This window comes from Alligator mississippiensis, chromosome 1 (genome assembly GCF_030867095.1).
Source record: "Alligator mississippiensis isolate rAllMis1 chromosome 1, rAllMis1, whole genome shotgun sequence".
NCBI lineage: Eukaryota > Metazoa > Chordata > Crocodylia > Alligatoridae > Alligator > Alligator mississippiensis.
The window spans coordinates 239,080,120-239,100,611 of NC_081824.1; the positions used below are offsets into that span (position 1 = coordinate 239,080,120).

Below are 20,492 nucleotides of genomic sequence, written 5' to 3' on the forward strand. Positions count from 1 at the left end.
AATCAATTTGCTGGAGAATCTCAGGTTTCATTTTAAACATGGTTCTATATCTCATGGACATAGAGAAAATCTTAAAAACATGAGCCAAAAGTCTAAAAATAGAAGTGAAATAAAATAATGTGTACTTATTTATATTTTTAAAAATCTGTGTTTTTAAGTCGATCTCATGATCATGGGTGCCTGGCTCATATATTTTAATCACTTGAATCCAGCAGTGGACTATAGTTACCAAAGCTGAATATGAAATATCTGCACATCTGCCCACCTACAGGAAACACATTGTTCTAAGTCTTGTCCAAATTACCCTTCTATATTTCAGCAGGGGACCAAAAACACATTTTTTTCCCCAAGAAAATGACCCTGGACATACTCTGCAAAGGATCCTTACCAAAAGTGCATATTGTCTGTTACTAAGCTATTTTAAAAACCATTAAGTTTACCTCTGTATTGGACAGAGGGACAATCCCTTTGTGAAAGAATAAGGGGACACAAATCTATCATTAGGTCATACAAGTCAATTTCTTGCAGAACAAGAAATCATCCACAGACTGGATTGTGTTTAAATATGGTTTAACCAGGAACCATGGATTCTTATCCCATTTTCTGGATTAGTTTTTGTCAATCCTTTGTCCCAATGGGTTTATTATTAGTTTGTTTCTCTCAGCTCTGCCCCCACTCCACTCCTCGCTCACTCTTTCCCTCCATCCTTTCCCTATCTTCTGTATTCAAGTCACTCACTCCATTTGATAGCCTGTTCTGTGCACATCCTTTCATAGCATCTGTTGAATTGAACTCTTGCTCATGAAAGCTTATTCATCTCTGATTCAGTAAGTCTAAAAGGTGCTTCTCTATCCTGCCTTCTAAATGTATCTGGACCTGTTCAGGTTCACATCTGGGTGACGAAATCCTTTTTCTTTATCGCCAGTTTTGTCAATCCAGTTGTTCAAAAATTGCGGGCCAGGACTGTCCCCCTCCCATGTGACCAGGTAACATGTTACATTTTGTTGTTGGTGCGGTTTTTTTAAGTGTTTTTTTTTTTTTAATTTGTTTTCTAGTTTTGGATTCTTGGGGATTCACATTATCAAGAAATTATTCCATAATGAAGGAAACCTGGAAATGTACTTTTAAACATTATGAAACCTGTAATTCTCAATCATCATATGATTCCAGGAGTCAATAAGTAATTGGACTCATGATAAAGTCAGTTTGGTGGCAATGACAAACTGTCCAGTAAGCTGGAATCATTTATTCAGCATTACCACATGTTGCCTGCACTATCTTCATTGTCAGTAGCTAGAGTGATCAAGAATTTTCCATTGAAATGATTTTGATTAAAAATGGCTTTTTGCCAAAAGAGATATTTCTGCTTAAAATATCTGCTTTAATGGAAATGTGGGTTTTTTTTTAAAAATAAAAACAGGAATTTTGAAAAAAAATTCAATATTTTTTTCAATATTTTTTTAAAAATTTGAATTAGACTGTGGGGTGAAGGTAGGAAAAGGTTCCTACAAACCATATTGCCCTATGTGTGTGAGCGTTCACGTACAAATTCTCTGTTCCCAAATTTACCTTGTAGGTCAGACCCCATAAGACTGGCCTTCCAATGAAGACACATTTTGCTCCTAGTGCTAGTGCCTTTAATACATCACTTCCCGTCCGTATTCCACCATCTAAATAAACTTCCATTTTGTCTTGCACCATGTCCACAACTTCAACCAAAGCATCAATCTGCAAAGAAGTAAACATGTTCACATTGAGCTCAAACTGAATTAAGAAAGACAAAGACAGAGGAAGAGAAGGAGGAATTACACAGATAGATAAACATGTATAACACTTTAGTAACTGAATATACTGTCAAACCAATATTTATCAGCGTACCTCATAACACAAAATGTTAGAAGTGTAGCAAGCAAGTTCTACATCCTGGGCAGCAGTGGTGGCTGGAGTGGGAGAAATGGTGGTCAGGTTTGCTGACATGGCTTCTACTATTCTTGTACCCCCTTAAAATCAGCGCTCAAAACAAGTGTCCCTGTCAACACCCATAGTTATGCTACTGCAAAATGTGCCACTAATAAAGTTCTAAATTAAAAAGAAGATCCCACTTGCACCTAGTTAAGCCGATTTTCAAGTGCAAATGAATGTACAGTCATATGGTGTGAAATATTTTCAATAAATTTCAAGATTTAAAAGAAAAATCATTTAATTTGCAAATAAAAAATTCTAAAAGATTGAAACAGTGTGAAAAATTCAGTAGTAAAAAATGGGGCAGCAGCTGATGTAAATCCAGGTATCCCAGGTAGCAGAGTAGCTGTGAGATCACAGAACCCAGGTTGGGGTTCAACAGCCACCCAGGAAGTATTCAGGCATTTAGGCTGTGCTGTGCTCCATGATGCGAAGAGCCAAGGTAACTCAGACACATCTACAGAAACTGCGGTTCCTGCCATGTAAACACACCCACCATCTGCAGGCACACATGCCAGGACACCACAGTTGCCTATATCAATTTCTGCACTCTGTCACCTATGCAGGCATATATATATATACATAAGACACTTACAGTGGCAGGTCCTCCATCTAGTTGCCTTCCACCATGATTTGACACAATAATGCCCTGAACTCCATGTCTCGCTGCCAAATCCGCATCTTCTCTGGTCAAAATTCCTTTGACAATGATGGGCAAGCGAGTCAAGCTCTTCAGCCAATAGATGTCATTCCAGTTTATAGAAGGATCTATGAAGTTAGGGGGCAGTCCATACTCGGTACATATGTTTTCCTGCAGCCATGGGACAGAAGGAAGGAACTCACGTTATGGACTGCAATAATGTAACACACCCTCACATTCTTTTCTTATCAGGGAGGATGTTAATAAGCTTTGATAACTATTCCATTAACTGGTTTATATCACTAGCAACAATACTTCTTGTTACAACCCAATTAAGTAGTGCCCATGTCACAAGCAAGTAATACCATTCAAAACAGTTTTAGTCTGCACTAGGTTAACTAAGGGTTAACTAACAAGATGATAGTAACAGTTTTTTTTACTGCGCATGTCAAAAAGAGATTTATAACTGCGACACTAACTAGAAATGAAACTTAGCCTTCTGTGCTTTACAGAAATCACTATAATTGGTCAAAGAAAACAGGGAGTAATCCTGTCATAACACCCTAGCGAAGACCGCTAGATAATTGGCGATTCTAATTAAATTTATGATGTGGCAAAAACCAATTGTCTATTACACAAACAAAACCTTTTTTCACTTCCGTGAAGTGGGAGACCTCCGCGCACACACCTTGGAGACCTCTGAACGTAGGCATCAGAGTAACTGACAAATTGATCACTTGTCAGTTTCCCGCGTCTCGACCCAATTTCAGACGTAAATCAACGACCTGCCGGCCCGACCTTTTCTGCCTGACCACCGAACTCTTATGCAGACCGACCTACGAACCCTAAGCTATAACTAACCAAGTATCTCTGACCTCCGTTATTCACCACCTTGACGGCGTGAGTAAATAATCTTGCTTTGCAACCGATAAGCGTCTGCCTAATTAATTCCACTCCATGCGTCAAATACCCGCCTGACGGCTTCTAAGGTCCCGACTCCTTGCTGCAGTGCACGGCAGCGACACTTCTGACAGGGAGTAGTTCTGGAAATAAGAATCTCTGGAAATCAGGTTGAGGTTTCACAGCCATAGTGCTGGCAGGAGGGGCTGCCAGGATATGACAGAGCTAAAGAGGGCGTGTCCTTTGTAGAGCAGGTTTTCAAAGCCATCATTTTTTCTCTGTACAAGGCTGCTTGTCCTTGCTAGACTGGATTATGGACTATCCTGGTCAAGGGAGGTCAAGCAAATGCAACCTTACTATTTGTTATATTTAAGTACAAAAGGTGATTGTAACAGAGACCAAAGAGGGAAGGGAAGGCTGCTACACACATCCTGGAATCAACTCTGGTTTGTTTAGTCTTCTTTACTTACAATGGACCGTCACCTCTGCCTTTCAGCCCAAACAGGTGTTTTTCTACCTGGATGCAAGGTTAAAGTGCCTTGACACATCCTGTAACATTGCTAGAGCTGCAAATGTGCTACAAATGGGAAGTGGGGGATATTTGCTGAACTATTATCGTTCATATTCAGAGTAGGATTTTTAAACAAAGCAAAAAAAGCTTTCCAGAAGACCAGTGGAAGGGAAATATCTGACCCAGGAACTGAGCCAAATTTGCAAAGGCATTTCAGCACCAAACCCCCATTACTATCAATGAGAGATGCTGAAACATTTTTATGAATTTGACCCTATCTTCCTGCCAATTTTCAGTCCTCTCCTACAAGATAGTTGTTAGAAGAATGATTTAAAAGACAGCACAATTCTCATGCTATTCAGCTGTGAATGAGAAAACCCCCAGTGGAACATGGTCATTTTGTGATGGTGAGGCCAGAAGTCTGAGCAGCCCAAGCACTACTGGAGCAAGCACAGAACTGGAGGGTGGCAACCACTGGCTGGTACATACAGAGGCCTTTAGGCTTATTCATGCACAAAAAATGCATTCCTTTAATTAAGTTTGTATGGTACCTTTTTGCCTGTATAATGGCAACTCTGCCAGGGCTTTGTTGGCATAAATGTTTCAGTAAAAATCTCATAGCCTGTCAATGAAACAAATGTAACTATGATATTTCTGAGTTTAGGCCATTCCTAAGCTTGATAAACAGTGAGAGTTAACCCAAAAAGTTAGGTGGTTAGCTGTATTAATATGAAATCAAGCACAAAGTAGGGCATCTTAGAGACTAATTGGTTCAGAGAGGCATGCACTTTCATATGCTATGCATTTGAGGAAGTTTGCTGTTGCCAACAGAAACTCATGGTCTCTGAACCAGTCCCTGAACCAGTTAGTCTCTAAAGTGTCATCCTGTTCTACCTTCTGCCCCAGAAGGTAGCAACCACTGCCCTAGCTATGTGGTTATATTCTGTAATCTAGGGGTATCTACATATGTAACCTCTCTTTCTCACATACACATAATATATTTCTATCTCTGTTAAAAGCGATCAGGTAACTTTACAGACTTCAAAGTTTCCTTCAAAGTTCTTCACTTTCATGTGTGGAGGGACCTGGAAGTTGTTGTGGATGTCAGCTCGTCTCTTGCCAGTGTAGGGCAGATCAGCAGTAAGCACTAGGCCTTGGAAACCCAGGGCCTCCACCCGTTGTACCAGCTGTGCTGTGAGTGCCCTGTTGCGGTGGATGTAGAGCTGGAACCAACGGAAGCCCCTGGGTGCAGCCGCAGCTATCTCCTCCACAGCGCAGGTGGAATACGTGCTGGTTATATAGCAGGTGTTCATGGCTGCAGCCGCTATAAAAGATGTTTACAAAACTCAGCATGATGTGCCATGGGTCTGTACACAGGTATAAGTATAAAACACCAGCTAATGTCTCAGCATCTTTCATACTCCTATAAAGGTATGTATGGATTGGTATTTTTAGTATAAGACACTAAGGTATCCTACCATCTGGTTAATATGAATCAAACACTATAAATGTCAAAATTCAACCATAAGACATAAGAAGTGTCATGCTTGGTCAGACCAACAGTCCATCTAGCCCAGTTACTTGTCTCTAACAGTGGATGCTTTAGAGGAAGAGTAAATGAACAGGGTATATCTAGAGTGATTTGTCCTCTTTCATACCTCCCTGGCATCTACCATTATTGGTTCAGAGGTGACAGAGGTTAGATCCTTGACTGCTGTATTTAATATCTATTAATGGATCTATCATCCATGAATTTGTCTAGTCCATTTTTGAACTTGGCTGTAGTATCTACCCTTACAGACTCCTGTGGTGATAAGTTCCACAAATGAACTATGCACTTCCTCTTGTTAGTTTTAAACCTGTTTCCTGCTAATTTGAGCGGGTCCCACTTAGTTCTAATAATCTAGGACTTGATGAATAACAGTTCTGTAATGAGTCATTTTGAGGAGGAGGAGTCAGTCCTGCTAACAAAGCCCAGCTGTGGGACATTTGGGTAAGGAGGGTCCCACTGAGAGCATTAAAAGCTTTCAGAAGAGTAAGCAAAAAGAAGAGGAAGCAAGCTGTGAAAATAATAGCTTGATGCAAGGAGGGACCAGGCTGCTGTGCTGGTGCCAGAGCAAAAGCATTCCAGTCCTAGGGCACATCCACACATGCAGGCACATGCACTTGTAGCAGCTCAAATAGGAGCAGCACAAATTTGAGCCAGGGATTTTTGCCTCAGGGCATGTGCCCGGATATGCACTTTGGCATGGGGCAAGTTGTGCCAGTTGAGGCAAAATAACCCTGCCGAGCTCCTCCCAGATCTGCAGCCAGGGGGAGAGAGAGGCTGGGGACAGCACCTGTGCTGGCCCCAGCAGTATAAAAAACCTGTGCTGCACCCCTGCCAGACCCGGCTGGGGTGCCCCCACTCTGCCATCTGGGCAGCTATCGCCCAGAAGATGTGCTCCTTGCAGTGGCCCACTTTGAAATGTCAAAGCGTGTCCTTTTGGCCCCAAATGGCCAAGAGGTCAGCCATCTTGTCTGCCCTTCAGGCTCCTCTGCACAGGTCTCACCACTTGTCTCACCTGCAGAGATTCTGGTGTTCCTTGTTTATGAATTGCAAATTCTGTGATAAGAAACCCAAATTCTCTCATTAAAATACCCAAAATAGTATCCTTCCGCTATTAAAATGAAACACCACTATATAGAGAGAGGGCAATGTTTTATTAATATATTTGGGCAATGTTGTTCAATGTTTTATTGATATATTTACAAATATAAAGCAATTTGGGGGGATTGGGGGAGTTTGTGGGTGGCTGTAGGATTTGTGAGGGTGAGGTTTGTGGGGTATGGGGCTTGTGTGGGGGTTTGTGACTGGGTATGTGGGTGAGGGGTTTGTGGGGATGGCTTGGGGTGTGGTTGTTGTGGATAGATTGTGGAGGGACTGTGGGTGCGTGGGGGCTGTGTGGGTAGCAATGCTCAGGAGGGGTGGGTCCCCTGTCCCCCCCTAGGGTGCAGCCCCCCTGCACAGCACACAGACCCTCCACCCCACAGGGCCCACAGCTTCCTCCCACAGGGTCACAGCTCCCCCCATAGGGCACATAAAACCTCTTTGCATAGTACACGTGCCCCCACAGGGCCCACATGCCCCTCCCACAGGGCCTCATGCACTCCCTGCTGGGTCTCAGCCTCCCCACAGGGCCCACAGCTGATCCCTGCAGCAGCAGTGGCCATGGGGTGCTCAGGGCGCGCTGCAGCCAGAGCCCCCAGCAGTGTGGTGCAGCCTTGATCACCTTGGAGCAGGAGAGGAGTGAGAAAGAAGGGAGCTGGTAGAAGGAAAACCAGGGAGAGGGGCAGGTGGAGAGATTTAAAGAGGATAGGGTAGCAATTCGCAACCCTCAAGATGGGGGAGGGGGACTCTCTCCCAGTCCCCTGTCTGTACCTGGGGCACCAAGTGCAGCCTTTACTGCCACAGCACTTCCTTTGGGGATTCACATACCAGGTTCCAGAGCCACCTGGTTCTATAGCTTCCCTCACTACCCCTGGGTGCATGTGAGAAGCAGTGGGATAAGCCAGGCTGAAAATGTCAGCTTTGTGTCTGTGCACCCACAGCAAACCACTATGCTCATAGCAGCCAGCACAGGGGCTGTGAAAGGGTGGAGCATGCAGTTTGCTCCTTCTCTGGCACCCATGGTCACCAGAGACTTAAACCTGGCTTGTTTCACAATGGATGAAGAGTATCTTAATGGACTAGCCATGTTGAACATTAACTCAGATGTGGAAATAACTGTTAGTGAAATGTTGGACACATTGTCAAGATGCTCAAGAAAGTTACATTTTGTTTTATAGATCTGAATAACAGATGTACATTTAACGTTAATGACTTATTATTTTCCTAGTTAGTTGTGTTTTTGTACTTAATATATAATATAGAAAATCAGTTCACATTCCAATAGAGTTATATTTGTTTTTGCTTTCATCTGAAATGGAATAGTATAGCTATAGGTGCATAGTATATTAGTACAGCTTCTAGTTTCTTTTAATTGGAGGAAAAAGTATTGTGTTAGATGCAATGATGCAAACTATTATCAGCCCCCTTTTCAAAATCCTAGCTCTGCCCATGATCCAGTCTCACAGCATTTGGAAATTGACTTTCAAAGATGGCACACTGGTCTTCATGTTCACTGCAAAGGCCAGACAGGGTAAGTGTTTCCACACCCTACCCCTCCTCTAGATCATACACACAGCTGAGTATCAAATTGGTTCCTGGCACAAGTCAGAGCAGCTTAGTTGCAAGTCCCCAAAAGGCTATTCTGGTTGCCAGTAATAACTGGAACACTGTGGCCAATTCTGGCTTCCAAGCTGCTTGTGCCACCAGAACACTCAGGAATGGGCTCAGAGGGTGAGAAAAGAATTTGCCCCATAAACACTTCCATGCATAAAATACCATGACAGTGGATTGAGGTTTCCCTTAGGTTTTTAACTCATCTTCCTTTGGTTTATAGTAATGAATTTGTGACCTACCTCTGGCTGTGCTTTTCTCTCCATCTGGCCAAGCCAGCTGATGGAAGCCGGTGGGAGCAATCCCTACAGGGAAGCTGATTTCAGTCCCTAGAAGTGTTGTCTTTGTGTCTATAACAGACATATCACGTAGCATGCGTGGCCGAAAACGGATTCTGTCAGAAAGCAAAGGTGATATACCTGTCAATAGGGTTGCAGCCCCCTGGCTTTACTGGTTCTAATGTCACCTGGAAGAAGGTTGTGTTACAGTCATTTGACCCAAGAAGAATAATCTAGGGGCAGTGGTCCTTGGAGAACTCCATATGAGAACTTCATCCCTCCCTAGCAGCTTGTCTTCACTGCCCAGTCCAACCATCCTTACAGCCTCTACCACCCACCTCCAAGCGTCACCCCACTTGGTCTAGTACCACCCATCATCTTTCCCCTAAATCCCACTTAGATGCCCCACTCCTGCTACTTGCTGTTCCACCCTACCTTTCTGCCCCCATATAACCCAGCCTAAAGCTACTCTGTTCCCCCTTACCAGCCTGCAATCTGCCCACTGCTATTACCCATGCACTCTGTCCCCAAATTCCAGAATGCTCACTCATGCTCCATGTTGTCCAGCTCATACTCCCAATCACCCCGCACCTTATTACATCTACTCACACCACATGATACTCACACCACATGGCAAGGTGCTTGTTTCACTCCCATGCTGTTCCTTTGTGTCACTTCTAGCCTACACTACCCGCCCTCACCTGCTGGGTGCCATCTCAGTGATGGGTACAATCAGTTATATGGAAAGGTGCATTTGCTTTGGGTCATGCTAGAGAGGACAGGTGCTGCTAGGTACTGGAAAAGTATAACGTTTTGGCCCAAAGAAGAAGCCTGCCTTATACCTTTTATATGCCAAGATATTGTCTTCTCGGGTGCAACACTCATCTGCTCCAGCTGCAAAAAAATCCCAAGTGGTCTTGGGTAGGTACTGCTTAGCATAATCTTCAAAGTCCGACAGGCATACCATTGGCATTTCAGAGGAAAGCTACAGGGACTTAGAGGAGAAGGAAAATCCATCAAGCACAAAACAGAAACCATATTCCTGAACTCTCTCAGCATTCCTTTTTCTATCCACTTCAGTTTAATTTAATGTGAGGCTTGGATCAACAGCACTGTACTCCAGGGTTTCCTCTAAGCTGTGTGGTGTGTGTGGGCATGCAGGCATGCCTGGCAGCACAGCTTGAGCATATCTGTGTGGCTGTGCATGCCACACAGCTTAGAGGGAATGCTGCTGTACTATTTGTCTCCAAAGGAGTTACAGCTCAGTCTTCTCCACAGAGACTGATCAAGGAAAGTTGCCTGCCCTAGAAAGTTGACTGCTATCCTCTATGATGTGAATCCAAGGGTCCCAACCCTGTTGCTGTTCCATCTGGCAGTCAGCACAAGCTGACATAATGAAATTTCCAATTTTCCTATTTCCATTTTTTTAAATAATAGGAAATTACATAAAATCTCCACACTTAAATGTTAATATCATGCAATCAAAAGTCAGAAAATGCCAGAATTGAGTTTTCCTATTAAATTAAAATGCATAGATAAGTCTCAATCTGGCATTCTTGATTTGTTACCTTAATGTTCTTTAATGTATTTTTTCATGCAATCATACACATGTAAAAGGAAACATTTCACAGGCAACTTGAACTACTTTCTTTGACGTTGGTCACAGCATCAAGTCCAGAGGGCTTAATTCTGTCTTCAGGTCTATCTGAATACAGCCCCTTCTCCCGGCTCTAATTAAAGATTAAAGGACTGCAAAAGAAGGAAGCATTTGGTATGTGATCTAATTATATGAATAGAATTAGAATATTTTCTAACCTTACCTACTGCTTTACCAGGCTGAGATTATTCAGTGTTAATGATTATTTCACTTGACCTCAGGCCATTGATCTTCTGCCCTAGGGCTACAGACAACCTACTGATGTGGCCAGGAGTCAGAATGCAGCCTATGTTTTACAGTCTCTCCACTTATGCCTTTTTTCTGCGTCAATAACATCTGGCTAAAAGGAGCTTTCTAGGTTATGAGCTGCACTCCTCTGTTATCATAGGTAACCTTCTCACACAATCCTATTCATGAACTGATCAAACTCAATCAAACACTAAGCTAGGTTTGTCTGCCCCTATTACTGCACTGGAAGGCTGCTTCAGAACTTCACTGTTCTTTTGGTTTTCTCCAAGGACTCAGCCATCTGGAAGAACATTAAATAACTAAGTATGGGCCTATCCAGAGATAACATAAACACAGGGATATGTTACACATTACTACCAGAAGATGGCATTAGTTATTATAGCTAAAGGGAGAGAGTGAAGATGTGGCAGGAAAAGGACCCAACAAGAGCCCGAACAATGGCTTAAAAAACCCTATCCCTTTCTCTTACATGCTGCTGCTCATTCATTTCCCCATATGTCCCTCTACTCCTTCACCAAATGACACTCATTGATATGTACCACATTTGAATTTGGCTGAGAAAGTCCTGAAAGGGGCATGTACACTCCCTGGACTTGGACACCCTGTAGTCCAGAAGAAATGCATTGAATAGCTAGGTACAGTTTCTGGATGTTCAGGTTCTTTGTTGAGAGCAAAGGAAGCTCATATATTTTCCAGGAATATTTATTTTAGTTTTGTAAAAGTTACCAGCCATTTGGTCTTAGCTCTCTGGGAACCTTGTAGCAAGTGAATGTACTTGGGAGGCAAATGTAAACAAAGAAAAGGAAAAAACCATAAAGCATTGGCACAGACCAAATTTTGATTGTTTAGCTTCAAGGATTCACACTGAATACTGGTTCTAACAATTATCCTAATCCAGCCAGGAAACAGAAATAATACTGTACGCCACATGTGCCAAGTCAAAGTAGCAAAGCTGCTGAATGTTAAGTACATGCAGTCACAGGCTTTTGAGCAACCGCAGGACAAAGAGTTATGCCCAGAAATGATTTACCAAATAATGATTATATGCTTGAAAGAAGTTGTCTGCTCACATGCAGTACACAAAGCACAAAAAGAGGCAAAATATGTCTAATAAAATGTTTATTAGTAATGATTTGGTTAGGCCTAGTTAAAACAGAGATTTTTTAGTTCAGATGAAAACACGACTTCTTGAAACTAGGAACAAATGCCATGCATACAATCTGTCAGGTATCCAGGTTGTAGCTGCATTGGTCTAGAGGAAAACGGAATGAGAACTCTTGGTAGAGGGATGCAATCTAATTTTTCTGAAAATGCTCAGGGCAGAATATTTCCATTGTTCCTTTTATATCAATGTAGTAGTAGGATGGGCATGTGTAATTGGGACCAGCATCTCAGATCACCATGGGGTGGTCACTGGAGGGCAGATGCAGTCACCTGATGGCTGCATGTGATCCAGACACAGAGGAAAACACAAATGATGTACACAAAAGCACTCAACCCAGTTTCCAAAAGGGGATAGATAGATAAAGATAGTGTAGCAGTATAAATGTCCTGAACCTTATCTATCCAACTGCATTGTTGATCCTGCAAGAACTACATCACTAAATATCAAGGTTTCTCATTTTTCTAGTGTGAACAAGGCCAAAGTCATCAAGCATAAATAACAAACCAAATTATTTCTTAGCAGAAGAAACAGGAAGCATGTATCATCCAGGCACAGACCTCACTCTTCTCTCACACACTGGCAAAACCAACTTACCTTGGGATCCAAGAATTAATAGCACCAGAAAAGATTGCAAAGTGGCTTGCAAACAGGATACAACAGAACTGCCACAGTTTTCTGGAGTGAATAAGTAATGCAGGGGATGAAAGTTCAGACCTCCAGTAATCTTTGTACTGTTTGTACAAATTTGTTTTGCTGGTGGATCAGCAAAATGTCCTTCTAAAGAATGCAAACTGACTTAGCAAGCACTTCTGAGAATCACTGGCTGCATTTACACAAGATGCCTTAATGCACAGTAACCTTAGTTGACTGCGCAGTAAGTGCATGCATCTATACATGAACATACTCACTGGACAGTAAAATCCCTTAATCGTGCATAAATTTGCTACCTGCAAATCTAGATATCAAATTTCTGTGGAATTAGTTACTGAGCTGTAATGAATGTGTAGACTTGCTCCTGGGTCGGCCCTGCCACTAGGGGGCCAAGGTGCTGTGCCTGAAGGTGCTGTGGGCCATTGCCTCTGCTATGCAGCTGACAGTCCCATGCTGTGCCCCTGTGCTACGCGTTGCAGGAAGCTGCCCAGGCCTGGAAGTACTGGGACAGCCATGTGGGGACTCAGAGCCTGGTGTGGGATCCCAGATAGCATCCTCCTTGACCAGGCCCATGCCCACACCCGTGCCCATACCTGTACCCTCCACTTGGGGCCCCAACTGGTCCAAGGAGGAGACTGGCAACATTGTTGTGCTGTGGGGCAAGATGGAGATGCAGCGCCAGTTTGAGTGGGGCAGGCACTATAAAGCCCATATCTATGAGGCACTGTCAGGCTGGATACAGGAGTGTGGGCACAACTGGGCATGACAGCAATGCTGCATAAAGGTCAAGCCTTTGTGGGCACAGTGGGTCACCATGACTGGCTGGTAGTGACCGTAAGTCCATGCTCTTCATGCAGCAACTAGATGCCATCCTTGCGTCTCAGGACCCAAGATCCAGGACCCTGGTGTGCTGTCTACAGCAGTATAGGCAGCCTGCCCAAGCCACTGTCCCAGCCTGGCACCTCCAGTGATGTCACCAGAAGAGGGCCCCTTGGGTGTCCAGTGGCCCATTTTGCTAAGCTCCCTAGCTGCGGTCTCCACAAGCAGGTCAGGGAGCCCTGGCCAATGCCTGCCTTGCCAGCTCTGCAGCCCCAGGCCCAGCCACTAGGTGTGGCCAGACATGATACCACCAGCAGTGCCAGCTCCTCCCTGGGGGCGGGCCAAGCCGGGCACCTGCACACCATGCCCCACCATCTCAGGACACCAGTTGGAACTGCATGCTGTCACCGACATACAGGAATGAGAAGACCCACCAGCCACACCAGCCCTGTCCATGTGGTAAGGTCTGCATTGTGGGGAGGGCCCTCCATACCTCCACCTCTGCCCCTACCCTGCCCTGCCCCCATTTTCTGCCTGACCTGCCCACACTCCCCTGGCCCTGTGTTTCCCGCACCCCCACAGCATGCATTGAACCTTATTGAGCAGCTTGTGCCCCCGCAGCTAGGCTGGCAGCTAGGTGGGCATGAGCCTCTCACACACTGAGGAATGCACTGATGCCAGGAGTGATAGCTTCCTCAGCTGCAGGGGACAGATGTGTACTGCAGCCACAGGTAGTCCTTAAGGTGGCAGCAGAGGTTGCAGGCAGCCGGAACTTGCCCCCCATGCCATCATAGCTCAGGGTTCCATACCAGGTGTACAGATGCACCGAGGGCACCATGGCCATCAGCAGCAGAAGGGCATACTGGGTTGGTCAGTCTACACAAACAGCTCCTTGCACACTGCCTGGGACACGTGCAGTAGGGGGATGTTTGGGGCTCAGTACTGGTACGCTGGGGGGCAGGTCCTGGGGCACCTCCCCAGAGAGGCCCCCTGCGGGGAGGGCAGGGGTGCAGGCAGTTCCTCATCCCAGTTGTCTGGGAGCCCCACTCCCCCTGAGCCCAGGTGCCATGGGTGGGTGGCAGTACAAGACAGCAGCTGGCTTGCAGAAGGAGTGGAGGAGTAGGGTCTGGAGCCACTGCAGCAGGTGCTGCCAGAAGCCTGGCCTGGGACTGGAGCAGGCTGCCTGAGGCCAGCACCTAGGGACCTGCTAGCCACAGGGGAGTGAGTGGGGACAGGGGCCTTGGCTGGCAGCCTCCTGGGCCTGCCCATCCAACTTACAATGGTACCTGGGCACCCATGCACATCTGACCTGATTTGAGGCCAGGCAGCACACAGCCCCTGGTACAGAGCATCTTATACGAGAAATATTGCAAACTCTCTCAAACGGCTTCTATCTCATGACTCATGACTCTGCAGGTCCTGCAACTGCATGTGGGGGAAAGGCTGTCCCTGGCAGCTGGGATGCAGCCTCAGGGTCACATCACCCATAGCAGGGGCCCTGAAGACGCTCTGGCTCTACCAGGGGCTGATGTAGGACTGAACCATCCTCCTACAGCAGCTGTTGTGGCATCAGAAGACTGGCTGGAGGACTTACAGGCCCAGCCAATAGAGGACAGTACCTGTGAGGACATGTGGGATGGGACAGACTGGGAGTTCTGGGCACAGCTCCTGGCCCTAGAGCACAAGAGGCTGGACCTCCTGCAGGAGCAGAATGCCATCCTGGCCCAGGCAGTGCAGGCCACAGACAGTAACTGCCGGGTGCTGGACACCGTTCTGGCCCTGGTGGTTGCACTTGTGTCACCTGCTGCCTGGCTCCTGACCTTAGCCCCACCTGTCACCTAGCAGCCACCTGCCACCCAGCAGCAGGCCCTCATCTGGGCCTGAAGAGGTCCAGCACTATCTTTAGCAGCCAGGAGCCCCTGCCTTGGGCCCCCTGGTTCTGGTGCCACCTGGGCCCAGACCCATTACTTGCCCCAGCTGCACCTGGGCATGGAGCTAGAGCTGCCTGCAGTGCGACCAGGACTGCATACTGGCCCTGCAGGCCCTGAACACCAGCTGCTGTGGGGAGCCACCTATGCCAGGAGACCAGCAGCTGCAGTCACCCCAGGGCAAACCCCTCACCTGCCACACTTGCCACAGTGTCCACACCCACGGGGGAACATTCAGAGACCAGGGTGCTGAACATCTGTCCCCTGGCTCTGCCCCAGGTGTCCCCACCATTTGTGGGATGGCCCACAAAGGACACTATAAATAGTTTTCATGGGGAAGAAGGTTTTTTATTGGTGGTGGGTGGGCTTGGTGGTAGAGGACTCTGTTGAGGGGGAAGGGGGGAGGAGGGCTGTTTGTTGGAAAGGGAGGGAGGGAGAGAGGGAGGAGGGGGACTCTCTTTGATGTGAGGGGAATAAGAACTTGTTCTGAGATGTGTCTGCAGTGAGCATGGTGCTAGGATTGGGCAGGGGTGGTGGCCGTGGGTGATGATACAGGTGGGCTAGAGCAGGGAGTGTTGGAGGAGATGGTTGGCCAGGGTCTCTCACATCCAGAGACCTGGCTGTCACTGGCAGGTGTGCAGCTCGCCCTAGCTCGGGGGGGGGGGGGGGGGGCACTGTTGCTGCTGCCCCAGGTGGTGCTCCCACTGCTGTGCCTCCTCTGCCTGCCATGCCTCCTTTGCCTAGGCCTTGTGGAACAGCTCCCCCTGGGCCTCAGACGTTATGTAGCATGTAGGCTGCAATGATGACCAGTGGGGTTTCTCAGCAAACTTGAGGCAGGTGGTGAAGGAGCCCCAGCAGCCCTTGAGACAGCCAAAGGCACACTCTACCAGGGCATGGGTCTGGGCCAAGCAGCAGTTAAAGTGGCCATGGTGAGGGTCCAGGTGGCTGGTGTAGGGCTGCATGAGCCAAACCAAGAACAGGTAGGCAGGGTCCTTGATGAGGAACGGTGTGATGGCCGTGGTGCCCAGCTGCAGGTCTGGCATCCCTGGCATGAATCAGCTGCTTTCCATGAGACCCAGACGCCCGTTCTGAAACACGTGGGTGTCATGGGTGCTGCCTGCCCAACCTGCATTTGCATGGATGAAGGCCCTGTAGTGGTCCACGATGACCTGGAGCACCATGGAGTGAAAGCCCCCCCAGCTGTAATAGGGGCATTTTCTGTTGGGCGGGCAGGTGATGGGGATGTGGGTCCCATCCAGGGCCCTAATGTTCTGGGAGAAGCCAAGGGCATGGAACCCCACCACCACCACCTGGGGGTCATGCACAGAGAGCTCTGTGTCCCCCAGCATGTCCTGGAGGGTTTCCCCATGGCCTTGCCCATACCAAATAGGTGGCTGATGTCCTGCAGGCTGGGAGGTATAGCCATCTTGAGACGGGCAAAAGCCAGCTGGGTGTCTGCAGGGAGGGGTGGCTGCATGTCAGTGTCCTGCTGCTCCAGGTGGGAACAGAGCTGCTCCACAAGGTCCCAGAAAGTGTCCCAGGTCATGCGGAAGGCCTCCAGCCACTGCTCATCATCCCAGGCTTGCTGGATGATGTGCCACCAGCAGTCTTGGCTGGCCTGGTGGGCCCAGAGGCAGCAGGGCTGGAGGCCCAGGAGGGCGATGGTGGCCCCAGTGATGGCACCCAGAAGCCCCTCATTGGTGTCCCTGCTGGTGGCCACTGAATGCAGTCATTTATAAGTAGGAACCTAGTGAAATCGTAATTTCATGGATTTTGGAGAAAAGGCACAATCTGAAATTGCCTGTGAAAGCGGGCAATGCCTGCAAAATCCATGAAAAAAAGAAGGAAAACTTACTGAAAATAGAGGGAGCCAGAAGTCCTCATGATGCTGCTGCCCAGCTGCACAGCCTGCTGTGGGGCAGGGGGGAAGGGGGAACTGCTGGCCCAAGATGGCTGCCACCCACTGCTGATTGACTGAAAGGGCTGCCTGTCATATGGCCTTGTGATCAGCCTGGAAAATTGGCTGGCTGCATCCTCAAGATGGGTAAACTGCTATTTATGAGGCCAGACTATGGGCATCAGTAAGCACAGTTTGTAACAAAGTTTATTGCTTCTGTGTGCCCCATTTACATGTGCACCCAGGACCACAGCACATTTGAACTGGGTTGGAGCAGCTCCAGCTGGAAGGGGACGCAGGGGATCAGCCTGCCAGCCTGGGACTGCTACAACCTGGCTTAATGTGCTGTGGAGGGGCTGTCTGGGGCACAAGGGTCTTCTAGTGTGGGGCTAAACAGTAGGCAGCTCCTGCACTGAAGCAGCATCTACACATGCACTGTGGTGCACTAAATAATGCCACCATAGGCTACTACTTGTGTTTACAAGTGCTGACCTACAGCAGAGTTAATTAGCTTACCATGGCCAAATAGGGCCACATTTGTAGACTCTGAGACTTTACTGAGTAAAGTCCCCTTCTTGCTCTCTCTTTCTTGCTTGCTGCAACCCTCTGACTTGCTTTGATTGGCTCACATGCTCTCTATTTTTCCCTTTCTCTCATTTCAACTAGCTGTGATTGGCCAATTACAGCAAGCCAGAAGGTCAAGGCAAGTTAGAGACAGGGAGAGAAAAAGAGATAGAGAGCAAGGAATAGAGAGAGAGTGTTTCAGCCAATCATAGAAACCAAGAGTTTTGCAGGGAGAGAGATGGGGGGAGGGGGCATCGCTCTCTATCCTGTTTTCACTCCCTCCCTCTCTCTTTCTCACATGCTGCGACCATCTGGCTTGCTGTGACTGGTTCACACACTCTCTGTCTTTCACTTTTTTTCTTGCTGGAACCAGCTATGATTGGCCAATCAAGCAAGCCTTTGCTGAATGGGGTGGGGGAAGAGTTGTGTTGAGGGTTGAAGATTATGACATGAGATTATTAGATAAAGCTGTGGGTATAAAGATAAATAAGTTGCAAATATGTGTACATACTTTTGTTGTGTACGAGTTAAAGTAATTTCTAATGTGTTGGGTATATGTTTTACAAGTTTGTAAGGTGACATTGAACCTTGTTGTGTTATATGGTTGTGGTTGAATGATAAATGGATATAGAGTTTGGATATGGATATGTTATCCTTTGTGTTGCAAGTTTGAAGTTTCTGTTCAGGTTAGAACTTTTAAGTTTTTGTTACTTTAATATAAAAAAAAAGCAAGCAAGCCTTTGCCCTGCTCAAACTGGCCATACCTCCCAGCCTGCAGTACATCAGCCACCTATTTGGCATGGGCAAGGCCATGCGGAGATCCTCCAGGATGTGCTAGGGGACATGGAGCTCTGTGTGCACAGAGCTATTTGTCAGGTGGATAAAAGCATTGCATAGGAGGGTTAAGATTCCTAGTGAGAAGATTTTTGGACGCAGAATTCGAGATAAAGCCAGGGGTATGGCAAGGGTGCTCCCTGTTGCCTGGACTATTCATGTGCAGGATTGAACCATTGATGCAATGAATCAGAAAGGATAACAGAATAAAAGGGGTAATGGTTCTGGGGAAGGGTGGGGGATAGGGAGGTGAAGTAGTTGCTTTACATGGATGATGTGACATTTGTAGTTCGAAATGAGGGATCCCTATAATGGGTTTTGGGACATGTTGACAGGTATGGGGGAGTGGCTGGGACATGAGTGAATAAAGGAAAGAGTACACTCTTAGCAGTAGGGGAGCTGGGGGACTTAAGGAGCCATGGACTGCGTGTGCAGCAAGAGGTGGTGAAAGTGCTGGGGGTGCCTATGGATGTGAAAGGGAAAGGGGAGGTGGCTTGGGAGGATCTATTAGGATGGGTGAGACAGACTCTAGGGATATGGGGGCACAGGGGCTTTCTTTCTGAGGGAAAGTCAGCCAACTAAAACAAGTGATGCTGCCAATGGTGTTATTTGTGGCCACGAGATACCCACCAAGATTTGTAAAATTCTCTGTTTGAGTTGTATGTATAGCTGGACATTCAGCAAAACCCAAGTGTAGGGTGTGTATAAAGTAGAAAGCTTCGAGATTTTATGTTTTGATAATAAATAAAATCAAGCGAGCCATAGGTCAAGGCAAGTGAGAGAAAGAGAGAGAGAGAAAGGTACAGCAAGAGTGCATGCAAGCCAATCACAGCAACCAAGAGGGCTGCAGGGAGGGAAAGAGAGAGCGAGCAAGAGATTGAGAGAGAGAGGGTTGCTCTCTCTCCCTTTCCTTCTCTCTCCCTCTCTCTGTCTCTTGCTTGCCACAACCCTCTGTCTTGCTGTGCTTAGCTGACACACTTGCTCTCTTTCCTTCTCTCTTTTTCTCTCTTTGCAGCCAGCTGTGATTATCCAACCATTTTTCGTTAATTAAAATATATTTCTATATATAGAGAGTTATATATATACATCCTATATCATAAACTTTCCATCGCACATCTTAAAACCGCACTTCCCATTATAATAAACACACCCACTCCCCTGAGCACCTGCGCACCCACCCTCCACCCTCTCGTACCCCAATTGCCAAATCATTCCAAATCAGCCAAATCAAGTCCAAATCCATGAGTCAGTCCAGAACCATAAGTGGCCCTACAACTGACAAACATTCTTTACCCCCACCAGGGGTTTCAGATGTTTCCAAAACCTTTGGCAGGCATCCTACTTGCAGGCTGAAACCCGTTGGCAAGTTTTGCTTGTCCACAGCCATATGGCCATAGGAACAAGCTAGCGAGGAGCCCCCATTTTCATAAAGTGGGCTTAAAGCCCCAACACCTCGGTGGGTACTAAACCATGTCAGAAGAGCAGTTATCTCCCAGGCGCTTAAGGAAAATTGCCTTCATGGACCCAGATACATGGTATTTCGCCTGCTAGGTAAGTAAGAACTCGCCCTGGGAAAACTGTCTGTGTGGTCACGATGCTTCCCCTGCCAGGTCCACCTTGGCAGTCTTTTTCTTTTTTAATTAAAGTACCAAAAATAACATGTCAACAAAAACTTTACAGGCTTCACACTTAAACATTAGCAAACATCACACTGACAGGCAGCTTCTATATACATACAAATAAAACCCCATGTGTGAGATTACAATTTAAAGCATAATTGAACATAACAAAAGTCACTTAAATAGCTTTCTTTGCCTATTAAACACATAAGTAACTATAAAACCCCAAATCTTCTTCAGAGCCCGTAACAGAGACAGTGCCTACATTGTCCTTCCACGTAACTGGACACTATCCCCAATTATCCCATACCCAATCTAGGTTGAAACAGTATCCTCCAATCAACTCCTTGCCAGAAACCTCCTTTCCCTGTATCCTTCCCCTTCCCCTGCCCACTTTTCTCCTCCTTCTCCCTATACTATTTTTATCCATGTAACCCCAACTGTAAACACTCTGTTGATGAAAAACATAGCCCCTGTCTGCCTAATAGGCAGCGGACCTTTTATATCGCTACCTTGACACACTTTATCAACACCCTCACTTCCCAAGTCCCACCAGT

At 46.6% G+C, this 20,492-nt stretch overlaps 1 protein-coding gene across 8 annotated transcripts in view; it reads right to left on the bottom strand.

Annotated features, from left to right (window-relative positions):
- The window catches only part of HAO2 (hydroxyacid oxidase 2), a 64,339-nt gene extending 52,007 nt beyond the window's left edge, over positions 1–12,332 (bottom strand). For 5 of the 8 annotated variants that reach the window (XM_019480100.2, XM_014598202.3, XM_019480099.1 and 2 more), the window contains exons 1-6: positions 12,218–12,326; positions 9,395–9,546; positions 8,517–8,668; positions 5,054–5,337; positions 2,558–2,773; positions 1,570–1,728 (exon numbers count right to left, since the gene is read on the bottom strand). In XM_019480100.2, the coding sequence (XP_019335645.1) occupies positions 1,570–1,728; positions 2,558–2,773; positions 5,054–5,337; positions 8,517–8,668; positions 9,395–9,525 (942 nt within the window). In that variant the 5' untranslated portion in view covers positions 9,526–9,546; positions 12,218–12,326. Of the gene's footprint in view, positions 1–1,569; positions 1,729–2,557; positions 2,774–5,053; positions 5,338–8,516; positions 8,669–9,394; positions 9,547–10,120; positions 10,302–12,217 lie in introns of all 8 variants that reach the window. The other 3 variants (XM_059720327.1, XM_019480098.2, XM_019480097.2) reach the window with 3 other exon arrangements.
- Between the last annotated feature and the right edge of the window lie 8,160 nt (positions 12,333–20,492).